At 43.4% G+C, this 25,063-nt stretch overlaps 1 protein-coding gene across 10 annotated transcripts; it reads left to right on the top strand.

Annotated features, from left to right (window-relative positions):
* Positions 1–1,694: 1,694 nt before the first annotated feature.
* ZNF180 (zinc finger protein 180) lies at positions 1,695–24,843 on the top strand. 10 transcript variants are annotated; one of them, XM_009232694.4, is made up of 5 exons: positions 1,698–2,039; positions 4,843–4,931; positions 16,068–16,142; positions 21,081–21,207; positions 22,343–24,843. In XM_009232694.4, the coding sequence occupies exons 1-5, from the start codon at positions 1,997–1,999 to the stop codon at positions 24,085–24,087; spliced, it is 2,079 nt and encodes a 692-aa protein (XP_009230969.3). In that variant the 5' UTR covers positions 1,698–1,996; the 3' UTR covers positions 24,088–24,843.
* The last annotated feature ends 220 nt before the right edge of the window (positions 24,844–25,063 follow it).

Here is a 25,063-nt window from a genome sequence, read left to right as displayed (position 1 = left end):
AGCCAAGAGAGTCAACTGGAGTATTATAAGAATTAATAACATTGCAGTAGGTTAACCAGATACAAAATAAGTCTTTTTTAAAAGATCAGCCACAATAACCAATAATAAGAAACTTTGGGGATAGAGACTACATTTCAAATAGTAATAATTCATTGTTGTTAAAGGTCAGAATTTACGTGAAGAAAACTACAGGAGTGCTTTGACAACCATTTGAAAAACTAAAAAATTATGTATTTTCATACAGCAGGGCTCCAATTTTCAGCTACCTCCCTGATAGGATGAAAATTAACACAACTACCTCATAGGGTGACTGGGCTTGGTAATGAAATATTAAAGTGTTTAATACAGAGACAGCAACCTTTATTTAGTCAACTAATATTTATTGAGCATCTATTATGTGCCAGGTCTCTTTTTTTTTTTTTAGGTGTTGGGGATGCAGCAGTGATCAACATCGATACAAATGCTTTTCCTTATGGAATTGACATCGTAGTGGTAGGTCAGACAGTAGACCAAATAAATACTTAAAATATATAGTGTGCTAGATAGTGAAAAGTTCTTTAGAGAAAAAAAATAAAAGATGAAGGGGGAGGCACGGAGCATGTGGGGAGGGAAGCGTTTGCTTGCAAGTTCACAACTTCCCGTTTACTTCCAGGAAATAACGGGTGGTGGGGCAATGCCTCATGAGAAGATGATATTCCCCTAATGACCAGACGGTGAGAGCCAAATGAATCCCTCAGGAGAGGCTGCCAGGGAGTGCAAACAGCACATGCAAACGCCCGGGGGCTGGAGTCTGCTGGATCTGTTGGAGAATGGGGAAATGTGCCAAGCAAACGGGCAAGAAATGATGGCAAAGAGAAAAGGGGACTACGCCTGTAATCCCAGCATTTTGGGAGGCCGAGGAGGGCGGATGACCTGAGGTCAGGAGTTGGAGACTAACCTGGCCAACGTGGTGAAACCCCGTCTCTACTAAAAATACAAAAATTAGCTGGGCGTGGTGGCGGGCGCCTGTAATCCCAGCTACTCAGGAGGTTGAGGCAGGAGAATCGCTTGAATCCGGGAGGTGGAGGTTGCAGTGAGCCGAGATCGCGCTATTGCCCTCCAGCCTGGGCGACAAGAGCGAAATTCCGTCTCAAAACAACAAAACAAAACAAAACAAAAAAACAGAGAAAAGGGGAGAGGTGGGACGAACATATCCTTCAGGCCTTATAGGCAAAGAAAGAACTCAAAATTTAAAAATAAAATGATTCTTTATATTTTAGTATTATTGAATGTAAAAACATAGATCCTGAAGAGTTCGGTAGACGCTCCCTCCACTGTAAAATGGGGATGTCGCAACTGTCTCACAGGTTTCCCCCTGGACTAGAGGAGACAAGGGGTCGCGCGCAGCGTCTGACAGGCAGGGGGAACCCAGAAAGGGTCCCCGCCATTTCTATTGGATTCTGACGTCACGCCAGAGCGACTCCCCACGCGTCGCTGCACTGGCTTTGGCCTCCCGGTCCCGCGGCTGGTCTTAGTGTTCCCCCTAGACCTGCACGTGCACAGGTGCGGCGCCCCGCCAGGCCCCGGACGCGGAAAACCGCTTAGCTTCTGGCCGGGTCCCCACCCCCACTTCCTTGGAGGAGACGGAACCCCGCCCACTCACCGCCCGCGCCGCGGAGGCTTCTGGGAATTGTAGTTCTGGCTCTCCTAGCCCAAGTGCACTTCCGCGTTCGGCCACAAGCGCAGCCATTGTCCCGCGCGCGGACGCTTGCTGTCGCCGAGCAGCTCGGCCCTTCAGAATTAACCCCAGCGGCCTTGCGGATGCTGACTAGGAGAGGGGACCGAACTAGCTTAACCCGAGTCGGCCGTGTTGCAGAATCGGGGCAGGGGGTTGCTTAACCCGAGTTCGTCCTGCCGCAGAGCCGTGCCAGGCACTGAGGCGGTGACAGGCCCAGCCTGGGCTGCGGGCCAGCGGACGCCCAGGTTGGTAGGGGCGTGGGGCAGCGCTTGGTGTCCGATGCGCGCATGCGCAGGGTCTACGCGGGAAGCTGGAAGCGGTGGTGAGTGTAGCGGGGAGACCTGGTATCTGTGCGGGTGGCGCTTTAGCCTCGGGTCACCGGGGTTGATGGAGTTACTGACACAGCTGTATATTCCGCGACTGTCTTCTGCGTGCATGCGCGGGTGCTTGGTCAGGTGGTGCTCTTGTCTGGGGCCTGAGGATGCCCAGGTTGCTGAAACACAGGGCACATGCATTGATGTAAGGGGACATCTTGAGAACTCGCCTCCTCCAATGCCGGGCTTATTTAGTGGAGGCCTGAGGGTGTCCGGGTTGATGGAGTGCTCCATTGCAGATTGTGGTTTCTGGAGAAGAGGGGCTGTGCCACTGTCCTTTTACTCTTGATCAGGTATTTGGGTAGGAAGCAAAAGGTTGTAGGTAAGATTCCGAGCAGGGGGCTCTGGGCCCCTGGAGCAAGATCTGGGGGCGCTGTGGTTGGTGGAAAGACCGGATTGGAGTTGCAGATTCTTGTCCCAGAAGAGGCAGTGTTGCTAGTGAACCCTTGGTGGGAATTACCCATGGGCAGCAAACTCCCAGGCAGAAGGAGAGTATCAGGGCCTAGAAACAGGTTCTGGGCAGAGGGCCCCCGGCACGTCCTGGGGGTGTCTGAATGGAAAACAGAAACTTGAATTGATAGTAGGGACCTATGTAGGATAGTGCAGAGCTCTAGGGCATTCAAGGTGGGCAGAGACTGCGGGTTGGAGATACAGAATTTGAGTCCAGGAAGGACAGAGCTGCAACAGCTGCCATCAAATTGGTAGCTGGGGAGGAAGCAGTATGTTGCCAGCATCGTTATGAAGCAGGTGTTGCTGAGACCTTTACTTGGGTACCCTATTTGCAGGCGTGAGAATGTGCAGGTTAGTAGAGGGACAGAGTCTGTGCTGCAGATTTGGTCCCGGGAAGAGCTGACTGTACAACACCCAGGCCCTCATGTTTGGGCAAGAGAAGGCCAAAGGTCCCAGTTCCCATTGAGCTGCTGTATCGTAGACTTGAGAACCCCCACGCTGGCGAGTGCCCAAGTCCAGGGGCTGATTATGGAGCTGTATGCTCAAGCTACTGTTTAGTTGTTGTAGTGTCCTGGCTGCAGGCAAATAGTGGGGCAGTTGACACAGAGGCTGTGGGTACCTGAGATGTCCCAGGCAGGTTGAGACACAGGGTGAGGGATGTAGATTCTTGTCTCAGGAGCAGGTTGTGCCCCCAGACTGGCAGAGGAGCCAGGTCCTGGATGCAGATTGTGAGCACGAACCTGCTCTGTGGCTGTGTCAGTAGGAGGAGGGAGCCTAGGTGGGTGGCCCATGTGCAGTGGCTGTGGAGTAGAGGCCTGGGGGCTCCAGTTTGGATCTGGTCTTAGGAGGCACGGGGCTGCTCCAGCAGCACTCTGCACATTTGCTGGCATTTGGGCAGATTGGGGAGGCATGGGCAGTCCTAAGACCCTGATTCTGCCTGAGGATGCCCAGGCGTGTGGAGGGAGCAGCTGCAGAGGGGCGGGACTGTGTCAGGCACCCCTTGTGCACACACACCGGTGTTTGGTTGGGAAACAGGAGGCCGGAGATGAGTTTTAGACAGAGGGTGCTGGGGTCTTTGTGTGATTGGAACCCTGATCACAGCCTGATGGTGCCCAGGTTGGTGGAAAGACAGGATCTTCCTGAGCCACAGGTGCCCCGAAAGATGTTTGGTCGGAATCTGGGCAGGTGTGGCTCAAGCAGGGGGCTGTGGAGTAAGGTGGAGGAAACAGTTTGGGTGCAATTTCAGGAAACAGCTGCATTGTGAACCTACACTATGCTAAGTGAGAATATGGTGGGAGCAGGGGAGAGAGTAAGTGGGAGAGATGGGGTGCAGGGGTGGGGTGCCTAGGGTAGGATTTGCCAGGGGCCGCTCTAGCCTTGGATCCTAAAACACCTAGTTGGTGCAGAGGCACCTGAGCTTCTGAGACATGTATTTAGAGCCTGGGTAGGGGTGCTTTTGTCTGGCTTGTGCTGGTGTCTGTTGGAGGCCCCCAGTCCTATGCAGGCCTTGTTCTAGTTTCAGGCCTGAGTATACCCAAGTTGGTGGAGGGACTGGTTTAGAGCTACAAATTCAGGGCCTGGGAGGGTGTCAGGGTGGGAATCTGGCTGGTGCTGTTCGAGTAGGAGCCAGTGGACCCCAGAAGTGTGGAGGCAACAGGATGTGGGTATAGCTGAGCTCTGTGCATATATGCTTGGCTATTTGAGCAGGAAGTGGGTGGCCCTCTGCGCTGGATTGCTGGAGGGGCAGTTCTGGCTGATGGAAGGGTAGGATCAGTCTTAGTTGTTGAATCAGTTCCTGGGAGCAGTGGAGCTGTGTCAGCAGCTTCATGCAGTTAGGCAGTGAGTGTGATTCCGGCCCTAGGAAGAAGTGCTGTTTGGGGCTGTAGATTGAGGTTGGTAGGGATAGGATGGGGTGAACACCAGGGGGTCCTCGATATGCCTCATATTTGTGGGGATCCCAGGGCCCAGTGGAATAGGAGAGGGATGGACTGGTGCTGCGGACTTTGGTGGTGGGCAGAAGGCCATGTTGGGCATAAGCTGGGCTTATAGGTAGATGGTCCAGGGGCCCAAGATAGTGAGGAACCAGGTTGGAGCTGCAGAAACTTGGCCTGGGAGAGGGACTGAGAGACTCTCAGTACATACACAGGTATTTGGGCAGGAAGCTGGCAGGAACCTCCAGAAGTGCGTTTGCTATGGGAATGCATCCTGCATCCTGGGAGCAGGGGCTAATGGGGGTGGGGGGCCCAGCAGTTCCGGCAGACCTACATCTTCATGCTGTACTTGGGGCTTCTCTCAGTGCAGCTCAGGACCTCAGCACCCAGCTGTGCCTGGAGGAGAGCATGGAAGAGCAGGATGACAAGCCCCCAGAGCCCCCGAAGGCCTGTGCACAGGTGAGTGGAGCCACCTTTCCCAGAGAGACCCAGAGCTTGGGTCTGTCTGCAGCCTGACCCTCTGGGCTTGGGAGGCTGTGGCTCCTCCCTGACTCTCTTTGCAGCCTTCTAGGGGGTTTGGGGCCCTCATGGCCATCAGGCTTCTAACACTTACTATATATTGTATGAATCTCCCTGCTAGTTGTCTCACCTTTTTAGCCCAGATAACTCTTTCTGGAAGGAATCTGGCATCCTGAATCAAAAGCCCTCAAAATGCTGATTCCCTTTTGGCCAGCAATTCACAGCTTTGAGAATGAACAATTGGAAATATGCTAAATGTGCGATGCAAGAGGATAGCTGAGTGAATTACGATAAGACCGTGAAATAGAATACACTGTAGCCATTGAAACTGATGATAATGCAAATTTAATGACAGAAAAAGGTACTTATTACCTATGTTAAGTAAATTGCACTTAGAAATCATCACCTTTTAAAAAGGAATATAGTTTTTGGGTATATAGAAAATATGTTAGAAGACTATAAATATAGCAATCAGTTAACAAACATTATCTGTAGTTGTTTTATCATTTATTTATCTGTGTTTTCTTTTTCTTTTCTTTCTTCCTTTTTTTTTTTTGAGACAGGGTCTTGCTCTGTTGTCCAGGTTGGAGTGCAGTGACACAATCCTAGCTCACTGCCACCTCAAACTTCTGGGCTCAAGCCATCCTCCTGCCTCAGCGTCCTGAATAGGTGGGACTACAGGTGGGCACCACCAAGCCTGGCTAATTTTTTTTTGTGTGTGTATTTTAAAAATTTTTTGTAGAAACGATATCTCACTATGTTTTCCAGGCTGGTCTTGAACTCCTGGCTTCAAGCCATCCTCCCACCTCAACCTCCCAAAGTGCTAGGATTACAGATATAAGCTACCACACCTGGCTTGTATTTTCATATTTTTGTACAGTGCACTTTAAGGGAAAAATACTAACAATTGGCCAAGCACAGTGGTTCACACCTATAATCCCAGTACTTTGGGAGGCCGAGGTGGGAGGATTGCTTGAGGCCAGGAGTACAGGACCAGCCTGGGCAACATAGTGAGACCCTGTCTCTATAAAAAATTTTAAAAATTAGCCGGGATAGTGGTGCCCACCTATAGTCCCAGATACTTGAGTGGGTGAGGTGGGAGGATCGCCTGAGCCCAGGAGGTCTAGGATGTAGTAAGCTATGATTGTGTCACTGCACTCCAGCCTGGACAACAGAGTGAGACTCTGTCTCTAAAAAACAAATTAACAATTTAGAACATTTCCTACTGCAAATATTCTTTGAAAACTCTTAATTTCTTAAAACTGTTAAATTAGAGCTTCTCCTTTCTCTTCCTGAACAAGTCAGCCCTGAAGCCATGAGGTGGGGCAGTGCTAGGGGGCACCTACGGTTGTCGGGACTGCCTGCTGTGAAGAGAGTGTCCATGTGTAGGGTGTCAGTGACCAAGCAGGGTGAGGAGTGCATCTGCACAGGATGACATCCCAGCACAGTCAGAGCCCAAATGGAATGAAGAAGTCGCTTGTGCACGTGGGGCAGCCCAATGTGGGTGTCAGAGCCCAAGTGAGTGAGGCCAGTGTCCATATATGGAGATCTGGTGTGGGGTGACGGGGTCAGAGCAGGTGAGCAAGGCATCCAGAGAGGGGGTGCTTCATTGGGGGCAGTTGGAGCCCAAGTGCAGTGAGCATGTGTCCATGGTAGATGGGGTGTTGGAGCCAGAGTGGGGTGAGACGTGCACCTGTGTTGGGGGTGGGGTGCAGCCTGGTGTGGCATGTCAGAGCATGAGCATGTTGAGGGTGGCTTGCAGGGGTGTCAGAGCCCAGCAGCATGTGGAGGGTACCGACACAGTGGGGTGGCCTGACGTGGGCTGTCCAAGTCCAAGTGGCAGAGGAGTGAGTCTGAGAGATGGGGCAGCCTAGCCCGGGGAGTCAAAGCCTAAGCAGGGTGAGGAGCTCCCCTGGGCAGAGGGTGGCCTAGTGTGGGGTGGCAGAGCCCAGGGAGTCTGGGAAAGCATCCATAGGGAGAGGGTGTCATTGTGGAAATGGGAGAGGAGCTGCCTACAGGGGGCTAGGTGAGATAAGTAAGTGTATATAATAAGGGACTGGAGCCAGGCGCCTTGCCGTCAAATCAGGGAAGTACAGATATGGCAAGAAAGAACATTTGAGTGGACTCTGGTGTGCAGTGGGAATTGGAGGTTTTAATGTGGGCTCATGGTTTTCAGTACACATTAATCTAGAAATATATAAAGATGTGTGCTTGTGTCTGTGTGCGTATGTGTGCACACAGATTCCCTGTCTGTCCGTGGGGGGCTGGGAGCAGTGACATCCCAATATCACTACGCATACCTAGTGCTCACATTTCACCTTCTAAATATGTTACAGGTTTTATGGGTTTATTGTTAATGGCTCTTTAGTGTTAAATTTTTTTGCTGTTACAAATAGCATTGATATAAATGTTTTGTATGGGATTCCATGTATACATGTGCAATTGTTTTAGAAAGAGTTAAGCAAATATAAGTTTACATTTATATCTTTATCAAAACTACAGATAAAATGTGTGGGCTTTTGTTATTTTGTTGTTGTTTTTTAAGAGACAGGGTCTCACTCTGTCACCCAGTCTGGAGTACATGGCACACACCAACATAGATCACTGCAGCCTGGAATTTCTGCGCTCAAGTGATCCTCCCACCTCAACCTCCTGAGTATTTGGGACTTCAGGTGCACACCACCATGGCCAGCTAATTTTTTAATTTTTTATTTTTTGTAGAGACAGGGTCTCGCTGTGTTGCTCAGGCTGGTCTCGAACTCCTGGGATCACGCCATCCTCTCACCTTGGCCTCCCAAAGTGCGGGGATTACAGGGTGAGCTGCAGTGCCTGGCTGGTAGAACGTGTTTTGATGTGGCCATTGGTGTTTTAATTTAAGCGAGGCACTAGGTGTTTTCTGGGACTCTTAATGGTCCTTTTACCATTTTCTTTTTTGTGAGCTGAATTAGAAGTCTGTTCATTATATGACTTTCGTCACATATTTATTGACTGCCTAACCAGTGTAAGGCCCTGTGCAGAGCACTGTGGGGAAAGATGAGGCAGACAGCACTGCCCTGCACGACTTAGTTCTCACAACCAGAAATGCGCTTCTTATACTTTCCAAGGCTACATAGGAAAAGCAAAAACGTCCTCTTTGTTGTGTTAGTTATCTGTTATTACATACCCCAAAATTTTGCAGCTTAAAATAGCCAGTGTTTATTTTGTCACACAATTTCTGAGGGTCAGGAATCCAGGTCAGCTTAACTGGTTGTTTCTGGTGCTCAGGGTCCCTGATGAAGTTGCAGGCAAGTTGTTGTCTGGGCTGCTGACTTCTGAAGGCTTGACTAGGTGGGAGGATATTGTTGCAAACTCACTCAGATGGCTGTTGGCAAGAGGTGCTGTACACCAGAGAGGCCTCTTTCCAGGGCTGTTAACAGCATAGCAGTGGATTTCTGCCAGAGCAGATGATCCCGGTGAGAGAGAGAGAGAGAGAGCAAGAGAGAGCAAGAGCACTTAGTTGCACACAATCAAGATGAAGCCACAATGTCTTTTATCATCTGATTTCAGAAGTGACACACCATCACTTCTTCCATATTCTGTTGGTCACACAGACCCACCTTGGTACCACTGGGCAAGGACTACACAAAGGCATGAATACTGGGTAGTAAGGGTCTTTGGGAACCATCTCAGAGTCTGGCTACCACACTTCTCAACTCTGAATGTCCTCTAGTTAATTTTAATTATTATCAGAATATGAACCAGTACTTGATTTGGACCTGAAGGATATTAGAACCCTGGAAGGGAGAGAAAAATCAAGGGAGCCAAAGTCTTTGCTTTGAACAAAGGCCATGAGTCCAGTGAGCCGATCTAGGAAGAAACCATCTGGGTATTGGAGCATCACCTTAGAGATTCTAGTGGCTCATACACAGGGAAGTAGCAGCTGGTCCAGCGAAGGCCTTGAGCCAACTCTGAGCCCTACCTGCCTTCAGGGACTGAGACCAAAACTGCTGCCAAGTAGGTGGTAGACTCTCACCCATCCACTGTCGTTCTCAACATTCGAAGTTGTGCAGGTTGTTGGTGGCCCTATGTGGATGGTCTATTCCGTATATTTCAGGACAGTGAGAATTATTCATGGATGATAAGGTGGGGCCGGAGAGGGAATTTTCTTGTGCATGAGGACTAAAGGGATCCTCTTGTCAGGATGATTTCTGAGAAAATCAGGGAAGGGAACCTTCTTTCCAGTGCTGTAGTTTGTGAAGATTGGTTTTATGCCTTCTAGATTTGGTGATTAAGAAACCTCAGGGCCTCCCACATGGGCCTTGTGGATGCCATATCCCTTGAGCTGAAATGTGAGCTCCACCTTCCAGCTCCCAGGGCAGGAAGAGATGGAAACACACCAAGAAGTCTGCCTGTGTGACGCCTGTATTTTCTAAATGTCCTCACAGATATAGAGGGTTTCCTGCCAGTAGACCCCCAAAGCAAAGCTCTGAGAATTGAGTCCAGTAATACTTCTGTGATTTGATTAGAAACTTCATTTTATTGCGCCAAGAATGCCTCAGATTGGGAAAGGAATATTTGGTCATCTCTATTTATAGGTGAGCATAAATAGCCCTAGCCCTAGGTCTGATTTGACCACTGTCTCACTGTGAAGCGGACAGGTCACTCTGTGATAGCTCTGCTTGTCTCTTTCCCCATGCTTTGGGTCCCATGGGGACCCATGGGGTCCCACGTACGTTACAGGAGGAACAATTATTATCTCCTGCCCACAACCCTTTTCTCTGTGCAAGTCAACAGTCTAATTCCTGTTCCCATTTTGTAAAGTCTGCAAAGAAAAAGGGAAATGCTCCTTTATGACCTAGAGAGGTGACTGTTGAACAAGAGAGTAATTTAAAGATGCTCCAGAGCATACAGAAAGTAGAGTAAAGGTTTTTAATTCTATTCCTATGTCCCAAACTCTGCACATGTCTCTAGTCTTGTCAAATGCAGAGAACTTTTATTGTGCTCCTACTCAATACTGAGGAGAATACAAAGATAAAAAATATACAGTGCTTTCTAATATAGAACCCAGGACCCCGGGGAGAGGTATATAGAAATGGTAGTAATACGAAGAGAATAATTTTACTGGTATAGTAAAGGGCCAGCAAAGCTAAGAAGTCCTGAGAGAAGAAGAGATGAAGCTTTCTGCTATCTGGGAACGCTTCATGGAGGAGGTGGCATTTGATCTGGGCCTTGGGTGATTAGACAGACTTTGGTAAGACAATGGAAAGCAGAAGAGTTTGTGTCAGGCAATCAGTGGACTTAAATGAGCTTACTAAACTTTATTACCATTAATTTCTGCATAGGTGAAATAGACATATTACTCTTTTCTTCAAAAAAAAAAGTTTAGGCCAGGTAAACTGGCTCACACCTGTAATCCCAGCACTTTGCGGGGCCAGCATGGGAGGATCACTTGAGGCCAGGAGTTCAAGACCAGCCTGAGCAACATAGTGAGACTCCCATCTCTACAAAAAATAAAAACAAAAAAACTAGCCAGCTGTGGTGCCGTGCCTCTGTAGTCCCAGCTTCTTGGGAGGCTGAGGCAGTAGGATAGCTTGAGCCCAGGAGTTCAAGACTATAGTAGGCTATGATGGTACCACTGCACTCCAGCTTAGGCAACAAAATGAGACTCTAGCTCTTAAAAAAAAAAAAAAAAAAGTTTAGATGATTTTGTGAGATGGAAATTCTGTGTTGAAGTACTCTATGTATTACTAAAAATACTAGGCAAATGATAGATTACATTGACATTATCTGAAGGAAACTGAGGAAGCTAAGATGTAAATTCAGGAGATATTCCTCAAATGGTCAGTAATCCAAAGTGAGTAGGACCTAGGGAAAAAGTCAGGGTGTGTGGGTGTGCATGCATGCACAGGCTCACATGCATTTGTTGCAAGCTTGTTTCTGAGCATTTAGTTTGTAAGAGTAAGTTGGGAGCAGGTTCTGGATACTGACACTTTGAATTTTCTGCGAAGAAAAGGCACCCAACAAAGGTTTCCTCTAACCAGGGGAGGGGCTTGAGCTCAGCTTTGCTTTAGTGCCTCCAGGGACTCCAGGGACAAATGCAAAGGTACAGGTAGCACATTCCATGTCCCTTCTCCTAGTGGCTGTTTATAGTCAGCATACATTTATGAAGAGCCTCCTATGTGTCAGTAGTGATCTAAGCATGGTGGAGCCATGGTAAACAGGACAGACAAGATCTCAGCTCTTATGAAACTCACTCTAGTGGAAGAGTTAAATAAAAAGCCAAAGGTAGAAGAATATATGTGATGTGAAGATATGAAAGCAGGGTAAAGTGATAGAATTGACTGCTGGGGTCAGGGCAAGGAAGGACATTTCATCCAGCATCTACCTTGAGGAAAGATGAGCTTTCTTTTGTTTTCTTGTGAAAACTTTTAAACAAAAAGGTGCTAAAAACAGTTTTCATTCAAGAGGAGGTGCAACCATATTCTCCAAGTATAATAGTTTTAGCAGTTATGGCAGATAGTGACATTTTGGAATTTTGTTTCTGCCAAGTACCTGCTGAGAAAAACATTAAGTTGTCCAATTCTTGGTATTATTTCTTAACTGATATTAGCTTTTTTTTTTTTTTTTAAATTAACTGACAGTGTTCTATTATCTGAAGGAGTTTGTAATAACTTAAAATACAGGTTAGCATTTACAAATTTTCCTTTCTTGAGTAACTTTTCTCATTTCCCAGGCATTTTTTAAGAAAAGATGTATTTGTCACAGGTGTGTTATCAGGAATGTAATTTTTCTTTCAGGCCAGATAAGATTGAATCCATTAACAGTTTGGGGTCAAAACTTGTGGCTCCCTTGTACCATCTGTAGTTTGGTTGTGGCTGTTTTTGGCATTGTGAATTTTATTTTTGTTTTCTGGCATTTTGGGCTATTTTGTAATGTTCATGCAGCAATTTCAAGGCAGTTTAGGCCAGTTCTGGTGACTCATGCCTGTAATCCCACTTTGGGAGGCTGAGGCAAGAGGACTGCTTAAGACCAGTAGTTTTTTTTGTATTGTCTTTTCTTTTCTCTTTGTTTTCTCTTTTTCCTTCCTTCCTTCCTTCCTTCCTCCCTCCCTCCCTTCCATCCTCCCTCCCTCCCTTCCTTCTCCTATTTCTTTCCTTTTTCCCTTCCTTTTCCTTTCCTTCCCTTTCTTTCCCTTCCCTTCCCTTCCCTCTTTCTTTCCCTTCCTTTCCCTCTTTCTTTCCCTTCCCTTCCCTCTTTCTTTCCTGTCTTTTTCTTTCTTTTGTTTTCTTTTCTCTTTCTTTCTTTCTCTCTCTCTTTTCTTACTTTTTCTTTTCTTTTTTTCTTTTTCTTTTCCCTCTTTCTTTCCTTTCTTTCTCTCTTTCTCTTTTTTTCTTTTCTTTTCTTTCTCTTTCTTTCTCTCTCTCGCTCTTTCTCTTTCTTTCTTGTTCTTCTCATCTCTTCTTTTCTTTCAGTCAAGTTTATTTTTAAAAGTAGTCTGGGCATGGTGGCTAACGCCTGTAATCCTAGCACTTTGGGAGGCCAAGGTGGGCAGATCACAAGGTCAAGAGATCAAGACCATCCTTGCCAACATGGAGAAACCCCATCTCTACAAAAAATACAAAAATTAGCTGGGCGTGGTGATGTGCGCCTGTAGTCCCAGCTACTCAAGAGGCTGAGGCAGGAGAGTCACTTGAACCCGGGAGGCGGAGGTTGCAGTGAGCTGAGATCGCACCACTGCACTCCAGCCTGAGGACAGCGTGAGACTCCGTCTCAAAACAAAAACAAAAACAAACAAACAAACAAAAAAGTAAAGGAAAAGGAATGGCTACTCCATAAGCAGAGCAGCCCCAGGGGCTTCTGGTTGCCCATTTTTATGGTTATTTCTTGATTTTCTGCTAAACAAGGGGTGGATTATTCATGAGTTTTTCAGGAATGGGGTGGGCAATTCCCAGAACTGAGGGTTCCTCTCCATTTTAGACCATAGAGGGTAACCTCCTGACAAAACTGTCATGGTGCTGAGACCAGCAGTTTGAGACCAGTCTGGGCAACATGACGAGACCCTGTCTTCTACAAAAAATAAAAAGGCAGTTTAACTGTTGTAGTATGTGTGGTAGTAATGCAAGCAACACAACCTCTTGGCTTTCACATTGGGCCTTCTTTACATTGCAGCAGCTCTGGCTCTTTGATACTTATTGTGAACTTCACAACCTACCCAGTAAATATATAGTGGTGTTTTTAGGTTTGGAGAATCCTTTCCTACCTTTAAATACATTAATGCTAGCCATTTTTAATAACCATTCCTACTGTAATAGTAAAATATTTTCTAGATAGATAAGGAGAAAAAATTGACACACTTATACCTTGACCTCTTCACATCAAGTGATCCTCCCACCTTTGCCTCCCAAGTAGCTGGGACTGTAGGCACGTACCACCGTGCCTGGCTTATTTATTTATTTATTTATTTATTTATTTATTATTTTTTGAGATGGAGTCTCACTCTGTCGCCCAGGCTGGAGTGAAGTGGCATGGTCTCAGCTCGCTGCAAACTCCGACTCCCGGTTCAGGTGATTCTCATGCCTTAGCCTCCCAAGTAGCTGGGACTACAGGTATACCACACTTAGCTAATTTGTTTTTTTTGTATTTTTAGTAGAGATGGGGTTTTGCCATGTTGACCAGGCTGGTCTCGAATTCCTGAGCTCAGGCAATCTGCCCACCTCGGCCTCCCAAAGTGCTAGAATTACAGGTGTGAGCCACCCCGGCCTATTTTATATATTTTGTATAGACAAGGGAGCCTCACTATGTTGCCGAGGCTGGTCTCGAACTCCTGGGCTCAAGTGATCCTCCCACCTCAGCCTCCCAAAGCACTGTGATTACAGGTATGAGCTGCTGCACCTGGCCACTTTTATTTTCTTTTAGTTTTTGATCCAATGGCTTCTAAAGAAATGAGTTATCAAAAATTAGCAGTAGTTGCTTTTCAGTGTTTGATTTGAGGGGGAGCAAAGTATCCTTGAATGGGCTATCATTTAACAGACTGAATTATTGTATCCTGTAGGAAAAAACCTGAGGATACTACAAAGGAATTGTGTTGTTTCAAGGTGATTTTTAAAGAGGGAAGCACCTTTCCTGGTTTCCAAATATTTAATTAAAATAAGTGCTTTTGAAAAACATGGATGCAGCATTAAAAGAGAGACAGTGAACCTGCTCCTCAGTTCTACCCCTTCAAAGAATAACTCCTTTTAATGCTTTTGAGAACATCTTTCCAGATTTTTCCGTGCATATTTATATTTTATAGAAATCTATTCATCTTCTGTATAATGTTCTTCATTTTTTCACTCAGCAATATATAACAGACATCTTTCTGTTATTTATATGTATCAGTACATGCAAATTTATTTCTTCTCTTGGCTGCTAAATAATATTCAGTCATCGGAATAAAGCATAATTTATTTAACCAGGCACTTCCTAGTGGACATTTAATCTCCCTTCCCATCTTGCTATGATAATGTAACTTGCTAATGAGGTTTCTTGTACATGCATCCTGATGTACTTTATGTTATTTCCTAAGGATAAGTACTTACAAGTAGACTTAATGGATGTTACATTACACTTTACAAAATAATGCCTTTAAAAAAACAAAAATAAAAGAATGTACATAAAAATGGAATAAACTCTGTACATGAATTAATAATATTGTACCAAAATTTCAGTTTCCTGGTTTTGACAATGTACTGTGGTTATATATGATATTACCAGGGAAAGCTGAGTGTGGCTTTATTTTTGCTACTTCTTGTGAATCTTTAAGGATTTCAAAATAAAGCATTATTTGTAAATACAGATATTTAATATATAGCCAATACAGGAGGGTTGGATCAATTTATACTTCTTCTAAGAATATATGAAGCTCATGGCTAGTAGGCTGCCAGAGCTGGAGTCATTAGCAACAGACTAATGACTGTGACTCACAAAAACACCCGATGTGGTCAGGATGTTGGTTATGTACAGGGCTTGAGCAAATAAGTAAATATAAAGAGGAAAATGGGAGCCAGAGAAAGAAAGTATACATAAAGAAAGGAGAAAAGCTAGACAGAATAAAATGTATTATTGAATTGTAATTGGAGGTATCCATGTGAACTTATGGTCTCTAATATATACAGATAAAGAAATAGATGTTTGATTTTGACGTAAAGAGGCGAGCATCTGTTTGTATATTCACAGCAATTTCTTCATAGTTGCATGTGCATTTTTCTTTGTCTGTTTTTCTGTTGAGGCTACCCTTTACTAATTTGGAAGAAGTCTTAATAGTATAGATTCTTATTGATCATGTGGCACCTTTTGCTAAACCTTTTTTTTTTTTTTTTTTTTTTTTTTTTTTGAGATGGAGTCTTGCTCTGTTGCCTAGGCTGGAGTACAGTGGCGTGATCTTGGATCACTGCAACCTCTACCTCCTGTGTTCAAGTGATTCTCCTGCCTCAGCCTCCCAAGTAGCTGGGACTACAGGTGTGTGTCACCATGCCCGGCCAGTTTTTGTATATTTAGTAGAGACGGGGTTTCACCATGTTGGCCAGGCTGGTCTCAAACTCCTGACCTCAAGTGAACTGCCTGCCTCAGCCTTCCAAAGTATTGGGATTACAGGTGTAAGCCACCACACCCGGCCTGCTAAACATCTTATGAAATTAATTTGTTGATCTTTTTCTTTATGATTCTGGCATTGGTCATGCTGTATTCCATTTTATTTGCTTATAATTTTGTGACCCAGGAATTTTGGCAGGTCCCGCTGGACAGTTCTTAGCGTCTTAGTGCTCCTTAGTGTATTGGATCACTCGGTCAGCTGCATTTAGCTGCAACTGGGCTGGCCCAGAAGACCCACAAAGACCTCATGCCAGGTATCTGTGGGCCTTGGTGCTCCTCCAGGTATCTCCTCTCTCTCTCCACATGGTTAGCTGAGCTTACCACTGGGAGGAGGGAGGAGAAATATGGTGGGAGGGATGCGTTAAAATAGGTGGTATGTCAAATCTTAGCCCACTGACCGGAGGAGATTTGAGCTGCCACTTAGCTCCCTGATTATTTTCCTTTTTCTCATCTGTTTTGCCTTTTCAGGATTCTTTCCTTCCTCAAGAGATTATCATCAAAGTCGAGGGAGAAGACACTGGGTCTCTGACCATCCCATCTCAGGTAGGTTGGGCAAGGCCTCTGTCTTTACATTGAGAAATGTGCGTGGCTGGGAAGTGAGTAGAAAGTGAGGAAATAGGCCGGGCACAGTGGCTCCCAGCACTTTGGGAGGCTGAGGCAGGTGGATCATGAGATCAGGAGATCGAGACCATCCTGGCTAACATGGTGAAACCCTGTCTCTACTAAAAAAATACAAAAAAAAATTAGCCGGGTGTGGTGGTGGGTGCCTGTAGTCTCAGCTACTTGGGAGGCTGAGGCAGGAGAATGGTGTGAACCTGGGAGGCAGGGCTTGCAGTGAGCCGAGATCGCGCCACTGCACTCCAGCCTGGGTGACAGAGTGAGACTCCATCTCAAAAAAAAAAAAAAAAGAAAGAAACTGAGGAAATGGAGACAAGAGTGGACAACTTTTTTAAGAAGTTTGGTTATTGTGTGAAAGGTAGAAGAAAGTGAAAACTTCAAGGACTTTTGAGATTGAGGGTTTTTTAAAAGGGATTGAAAAGATTCAATTCAGTTTAAATGATTACAGGAAGGAGTTAGTAGAGGAAAAAAAGTTATTCATCAGGCAACAAGAGAGAAACTATAAAGCAGAGTCCTTGGTTAGCACCAGAGAAATTAATTCAGAACATCTTGAATAAATTAGCTCTATATGAGGAGATGGATGTATATAGGAATAGTGAGGTTGAGGGAATTATTTGAAAGCTTGATCTTTCACTGTGAAAAATCAGATGAGCATGATGGTGGGAATTGGAATGGAGAGATGTATGACAAGGGTAGAGAAGGCTTAAAATAGCAATTTTGGATTATGAGAGGAATCAGGCTGCTCCAGTAAATGTAATAGGATTGCTGGTCAATCTGAAAGGTTCATTCAGAGATAGTGGCCATTAATTTATAATACTCTATCCTGCTGCTTTTGTGGATTTTTCCCTGCAGTGGCAATTTGTAGCCCACTTTCCACAGATAGCAGATTGACATTCAAATTCATTTAGTTTTTGTAATTTGCCAGGTCCACTTCCTATGGAGTGGACACTCCAAAGGTCAAGGGAATACTTGAAAGAGAATTTAAAAATATGTCAAGTAGAAAGATTAAAAAGAATGATCCATGGACCTTAAATTGAGTAATTAATATGGAAGTGATAAAGAGCCCACTAAGTAGAAATGAAAAAGAATATAGGCTGGTAGTGGTAATAGTAGACATTTCGGTAGCATAATGGCCCTAAACTTTCAAGGAACAAGAGTAAAGGGAAAAAACTGAGCCAATACAGTGGAGCAATCTGACATTGTAGTGAAATGTGGGCAGTTTTGTATTTGTGATTCAAAAGGTGGAGTGTTTTATGACAATTTCAAGGTCTGGGGTGTCCCCCGAAGAATGAGCTGATGAAGAACAGCTTCAGAATATGAGACTTGGGTTAGCCATATGAATTGATGACTGAGAACACAGTCATCAATGTGCAAGCTTGAGGTTGTATCCCTGTACTACTAACCTTAGGCGTATGTCTTACTTTCTGTGACTCCCTTGGTCTTCATAAGAAAAAAATAGTACTGCTAATAGTGTTTTCTCACAGGAGCCCTGTGAGAATTAAATGAATAATCCATGTGACATGTTAGCACAATGCCTGACACCATGGTGGTGCTTCATGCAAACTCGTAAGTGCTTCATTAAAGTCAGTTATTTTTATATTCTCATCAGCTGACTCTACAAGTAGATGCTGTAGACAATATGAGACAAGACAGTACAAGTTCTTATATTAGAGGATAAATCCCAAGTATGAATCTTCAGTGAATGGGGGTGGGGGTGGTGTTCAGGAGGTGGGTAGGACAGAGCTCCAAGAAGTGAGGTAAATGGCATGAGTTTCAGAGTAACTGGGAGGACATGCACTCCTTCTTTGATGCTGAGATCTAGGATGGGAGAGTATGAGCATTCTTAGCCTTTGAGGACTGAGGAGGAGGGAAGTCGTCAGCAGGAAGTATAAGTCTCCATTAACACAGGGATGTATAGGGAATGTTTGGTGAAGGATATTGAAACTGCAGTATTTTATTGTTATTATGATTTTGAGACAGGGTCTCACTCCAGTCACCCAGGCTGGAGTGCAGTGGTGTGATCATGGCTCACTGCAGCCTTGAATTCCCAGGCTCAGGTGATTCTCCAAACCTCAGCCTCCTGAGTAGCTGGGACTATGGGCATGCACCAGCACGCCTGGCTAATTTTTTGTGTTTTTAGTAGAGACAGGGTTTCACCATGTTGCCCAGGCTGGTCTTGAACTCCTGGGCTGAAATGATCCACCCACCTCAGTCTCCCAAAGTGCTGGGATTATAGGCATGAGCCACCACACCCATCCTATTTTATTGTTACAAAAGATGAGTTTCAAGGGCAGTTGAAGATTTTGGGAAGGAATTTTCAGGCATGAGGAATTTGGGACAAATGAGAAGAATAGAATAAGTGGGATAGAAGTCCAGAAAAGCTAGTATCTGCACATTGAGGGGCCTTTTCAAATGAGTGCAGCTTGTGAGATTCAGGTGAGGGGGGATGACTTAAATCAATTTGGGTGAGGGTTATTTTGATATCTTAGAAGGTTTATTGATAGTGTTCATTCACTTACTGCAATAATCTGTTAAATATAAATGTAATATCTACTATATATAAACACTATGCTAAGCATTGGAGTTACATTTGCAAACTGTAAATACCTTGTCCCTGCCTTCATGGATCATGGCCTAGTGACAGAGATGACCATTATGCAAATAAGAAAGTGTGATTATAGAAGTCCATGGAACTTTGAGAATATATAGTTGGGAGTGGAGTAGGGGTGCTAATCTAGTTTAGTATTATCTGTTTGACATTTGAACAAGCTTTATACTAAAGAGACCTATATTACACAGAAAGGGGGAGTGTTTATTAAAAAGAAGCATGCATTACAGATTGAAAGACAGTACCTTAAAGACTAATGTTAAATACAGGTGGCAGTTGGCAAGTTACGTTTTGAATTTCACGTTGGGCTAATCATGAAAACATTTGAGGTTTCAGTGAAATTTTTAGGCTCAAACTTAGAGGCATATACAGCAGTATTTTGCATGTGTTTTCATGGCATTCAGGACCCTGTATCCTATTCATGAACTGCAGCTCAAGAATGCCTGGTCTATTTAAAGAACCTTTAGTGGCAAGAGGCATTCGACTTCTCCTTGCCTTTGCTGTGCCTGGGTAAGGACAGATCACCCTTAGCATTTCTTTTTTGGATTAAAATTCCTGCCCAGTTATCTTAAGAACAGGCCCTTTCCTGCTCAGAGGAGGCAGCCCAAGAGACCCCGTTTATATGGCAGTAATAACAGCAAATGTCTCCTAAAAGGCTCTGCCATGCAGCTGGATATGGATAGAAACAGAACTGTTATTTGAAGACTGAGCGTTCAGAATAAAGGTCACTTTGGCTCTCAGTTAATCTTTCAGGATCCTGAGACCTACTAATCATAACAGTACAGGCTAAGCACCCCTAATCCGAAAATCTGAAATTGTCCAAAATTTGAAGGTTTTGGAGCCCTGACATAATGCCACAAGTGGAAAATTCTACACTTGACCTCATATGACCAGTCACAGTCAAAACAGTCAAAACTGTTTCATACACAAAATTTTTTTTAAAATTGCATAAAATTACCATTAGGCTATATGTTTAAGGTGTATATGAAACATAAATGAATTTGTGTTTAGACTTGGATCCCATCTTCAAGGCATCTCATCATGTAAATGCAAATATTTCAAAATCTGAAATCCAGAATTCTTCCAGTCCTAAGTATTTTGGCTATGGGATACTCAGCCTGTAATTGCTGGCCTTTATTGTTTCATCAGTAAACTCTGCTAGTGGCTTTTCATAGATCATCGTAATTATTCATTCAACCCAATGATTCAGGTATTATTAGGCCTAATAAATAGAAATGGAATAAACTCACCACTAAAAGACAATTGGGTCAGGTGTGGTGGCTCATCCCTGTAATTCCAGCACTGTGGGAGTCTGAGATGGGAAGATTCCTTGAACACAGGAGTCTGAGACCAGCCTAAGCAATATGAGGGTCGGTCTCTACAAAATGTTAAAAATTAGCCAAGCATGGTGATGCACACCTGTAGTCCCAGCTACTTGGGAGACTAGGTGGGAGGATCACTTGAGCCCAGAAGATGGAGGCTGCAGTGAGCCATGATTGTGCCACTATACTCCAGCCTGGGCAACAGAGTGAGGCCCTGTCTCAAAAGAAAAAAAGACAGATTGTCAGATTAGATGTATTTCTTAAGCAGATATATGCCCTTTATAGGTGAGAAAGCCAAGTCTTTTTATCTTCTACATCCAGTGTTCTTCATCTATACATACTGCTTTTCGTCGAGGTCCACATTTCATTTTCTGTCTTATGCATTAGCAAAGTACAGCCTGTGGCTATTTTTGTAAATAAAGATCTATTGTAATGTAGCCACACCCATTTGTTTATATATTTTCTGTGGCTAATTTCTTGCTATAGCAGCAGAGTTGAGTAGTGTGATAGAGACTGTATGGCTGGCAAAGTGTAAAATATTTACTATCTGGCCTTTGACAGAAAAAAATCAACCACCCCTGTTTCATTAGTTTCTTGGGAATTTAGGGGGAATTCCTAAGTGGGAATTCTATATTCACCAGTGCAAAAGTCAGAATAAGCATCCTTTTTAAGGCAGACAAGATAAAATAGTTTATATCAGTTCTTATCTGGTGCTCCTCTTTGGAGTTGTAAAAACAGGTCCAGCATCCAAAACCCAAAGAGCTCACCCAGAAGGCACCTGTACATCTTGACTGGAATCTTTTGGGCACTGACAATTTCAGGACAACTCCCAGGTCACCAATTTTCCTTTTTCCATCTGTCAGACTTTTCCTCCTCCATGAACTTTGGAAGGAAATGATGCCCAGCTGAGCAGGAATGTGTGTCCTTTTTTAGGAAGGAGTGAACTTCAAAATTGTGACTGTGGACTTCACACAGGAGGAACAGGGTACTTGGAACCCTGCTCAGAGGACCCTGGACAGAGATGTGATCCTGGAGAACCACAGGGACCTAGTCTCTTGGGGTAAGAATACACTCCTCTTTAATGAAGATCCATCTACTGAAATGATTTCACATTCTGATTGATTAAGAACTGTGAAATTCAGCAGCCCGAATGATTTTTGCTGCATCTAGATTGTGTTTGTGCTCTTTATTCCCCAGTAAAGATTAATTTTAGTTTGTAGGGTAGAAATAGTGCAGATTCTTGGGCTTGAGATTTTCAGTCTTCATGTTCCTAAAGACCAAAGGCCGGGACCAGATTCTGCAGTAATTTTCTTTTGTCCCCAGCTTTGAACACTCAAATTCCTATATATTTCCTTATCAGCTTTTTGAACCAGATACAATCTCCTAGTTGGAGCAAGGGAAATAATTTAAAAAGAATTTTCCAATACATGTGTTCAAGTGAGAACCAGACACATAGGGGTCATTACAGGTGTAGAAGGTTCATTTGAAAAAATCTGCATAGAAGATGCCACATTTTTCTTCATTTCTCACCTCCTGGTGGACTGTATATATGACCACTTTTTCCATATATACTCTCTATTGCTTGACTTAGTAGCCACCCAGGCTACTAGGAGCAAAATTCTAGTCTCTCTCAGTTGGAATCACAGAAATTTGTGGGGCTGTATTAGTTCCTAAGGTATTTAGGAAACTGGATAATAATGCCCCATTCCTTTTCTTTTGTTCACAAACATAGTTTCCTCATGTCTCACTGACACAGAGTAGAGTATTTAGCAAGTTTTATGCCTTCAGAAATTCCTGGATATGTAGACACTAATCTCTTAGTGAACACCTGTGTAGCACTAAAGAGTGGAAAAGACTCTCTATACATATTGCAAAATTGGGTTGCAATTCTGTAGGTTCTACGTAGATGATCTTATTTTGGAATATGCAGGTATTTGACATCCGGAGTCTTATTTATTCAGACGAAGATTAAACCAAGATTACAATAGTTCCATTTTAATGCTCTGTTATAATATTGGGCTGTGGTAGTTCTGTACTTAATGCTTTATCTCACCCTTTTGCTTTTTCAACCTAGGTTATCGGTCAGTATTTGAAAACAAATTCATATATATTTTTCATACTTTCTTGTTAGCTTTATTCCATTTTTCCATCTCTAATATTTTTTGGCTAAGATGTCTTATATTGCTTTCTTTCAGACTTGGCAACTGCAGTTGGAAAAAAAGATTCAACTTCAAAGCAGAGGATTTTTGATGAAGAACCAGCTAATGGAGTGAAGATAGAGAGGTTTACAAGGGATGATCCTTGGTTGTCTTCATGTGAAGAAGTTGGTGATTATAAAGACCAGTTGGAGAAGCAACAGGAAAAACAAGAGATACTTTTGCAGGAAGTGGCATTCACTCAAAGGAAAGCAGTTATTCATGAGAGAGTCTGCAAAAGTGGTGAACCTGGGGAGAAGAGTGATCTGAATTCCAGTCTATTTTCATCCCCAATTATACCCATAAGAAACCATATTCATAAACATGTATCACATGCTAAAAAATGGCATCTTAATTCTGCTGTAAACAGTCATCAGAAGATTAATGAGAATGAGACACTATATGAAAATAATGAATGTGGAAAACCCCCTCAGAGCATTCACCTTATTCAGTTTACAAGAACTCAAACAAAAGATAAATCCTATGGATTTAGTGACAGTATTCAATCTTTTTGCCATGGTACACCCTTACATATACATGAAAAAATTCATGGAAGAGGAAAAACCTTTGATTTTAAAGAATGTGGGCAAGTTTTGAACCCCAAAATATCCCATAATGAACAACAGAGAATTCCTTTTGAAGAGAGTCAATATAAATGTAGTGAAACCTCTCATAGTTCCTCCCTTACTCAAAACATGAGAAATAATTCTGAAGAGAAACCTTTTGAATGTAATCAGTGTGGGAAATCCTTCAGCTGGAGCTCTCATCTTGTTGCACATCAGAGAACTCACACAGGGGAGAAACCTTATGAATGTAGTGAATGTGGAAAATCCTTCAGCCGGAGCTCTCACCTTGTTTCCCATCAGAGAACTCATACTGGAGAGAAACCTTACAGGTGTAATCAATGTGGGAAATCCTTTAGCCAGAGTTATGTCCTTGTTGTGCATCAAAGAACTCATACTGGAGAGAAGCCTTATGAATGCAATCAATGTGGAAAGTCATTCAGGCAGAGCTATAAACTTATTGCACATCAAAGAACACACACTGGAGAGAAGCCCTATGAATGTAATCAATGTGGGAAATCATTTATCCAGAGCTATAAACTTATTGCACATCAAAGAATTCATACTGGGGAAAAACCCTATGAATGCAATCAGTGTGGGAAATCCTTTAGTCAAAGTTATAAACTTGTTGCTCATCAGAGAACTCACACAGGAGAAAAACCCTTTGAATGTAATCAGTGTGGGAAATCCTTCAGCTGGAGCTCTCAGCTTGTTGCACATCAAAGAACTCACACTGGAGAGAAACCATATGAATGTAGTGAATGTGGAAAATCTTTTAACCGCAGTTCTCACCTTGTTATGCATCAGAGAATTCACACTGGGGAAAAACCGTATGAATGTAATCAGTGTGGGAAATCCTTCAGCCAGAGTTATGTTCTCGTTGTACATCAGAGAACTCATACTGGAGAAAAGCCCTATGAATGCAGTCAATGTGGGAAGTCCTTCAGACAGAGTTCATGCCTTACTCAACATCAGAGAACTCATACTGGAGAGAAACCATTTGAATGTAATCAGTGTGGAAAAACATTTAGCTTGAGTGCTCGACTTATTGTGCATCAAAGAACTCATACTGGAGAGAAACCCTTTACATGTATTCAGTGTGGAAAAGCTTTCATTAATAGCTATAAACTTATTAGGCATCAGGCAACTCATACTGAAGAGAAACTCTATGAATGTAACTAGTTTGTAAATCAGCTGGGATTTATTCCTTTTTATTTAATTCTTTTAAAAAATTTATTTTAAGGTAGTACATGTAGTTGGAAGAACTACTATAAAAACAATATATGTGGGGAAACTTCCAGTCCTCTGTTAATTGTGTGTCTCAGATTTGTTCTGGAAAAGAAAGGGGGAAAGTCTATGAATGACTTTTCAATCTGGCAATTCCATATACAACGTTAAATTTGATTCTTATGACATATTCCTATGAAAATAATAAATACTGGCACTTTTCCTTGCAGAAAGCACTCAGACCTGAATCGGAGAAAATCATATGCCAAAGCCAACTGCCAGTGTTAGACCTCTTTTTCCATAAAGAGTAAATGGAATGCTAACACTAGTGGGCTTATTGAGAAAATTGAAAGGTTGCTGTAGTGTTTAGAACTTAGGCTGGAAAACCATATTTTAGTGTATCATTTTACTACATGATCTTCCAATTAGATAGCTTGTAATCTGTTCCTTACAGCACTTGCTGTTGTTACATGTGAAGATTTTATATATATGTGTCTATGATATATAGTGAAAAATGTGGGAAAAGAATATAGAAATAATATTCACTTCTATAACCATTATGATAAAATATTTGCGTATGGATTAGAATAGAAAGGGATTATGGATGTATCTATTCAATTTCTCGGTTTATGTTGGGCCTTCCTTTTTGGAATTTACGCTGTTATGCTATGATAAATGATATAATGAGTAAAAATTATTCAAAACCAAAAATGAAATACAAAGATTTCCTTCTTTGACTATTTAGGAAAGACTAAGCAACCAAATAGCAAAGATCCCTCAGGATAATAAGGTTTATGTTTGGAATAGCATGAGCAGATTACTACTTAGGACATAGATTCCTAGGAACATTCCTCATTGAAAATAAAATAGATTCCTGGAAATAGGTAACTAGAAATTTTGGCCAGAAATGGTTTCATATGAAGAACTGAGA

The sequence above is a fragment of the Pongo abelii genome, chromosome 20 (assembly GCF_028885655.2).
Source record: "Pongo abelii isolate AG06213 chromosome 20, NHGRI_mPonAbe1-v2.0_pri, whole genome shotgun sequence".
Classification (NCBI taxonomy): Eukaryota; Metazoa; Chordata; class Mammalia; order Primates; family Hominidae; genus Pongo; species Pongo abelii.
Note: the sequence above shows the minus strand (reverse complement) of the source record. Positions and strands in the feature narration are given on the sequence as shown.

Coding starts and splice junctions, on each gene's coding strand:
- ZNF180 (XM_009232694.4), top strand. CDS start 1,997: ATGCGCGCATGCGCAGGGTCTACGCGGGAAGCTGGAAGCGGTG. Junction 4,932..16,067: donor CCCCGAAGGCCTGTGCACAG/GTGAGTGGAGCC, acceptor TTGCCTTTTCAG/GATTCTTTCCTTCCTCAAGA. Junction 16,143..21,080: donor CTCTGACCATCCCATCTCAG/GTAGGTTGGGCA, acceptor GTCCTTTTTTAG/GAAGGAGTGAACTTCAAAAT.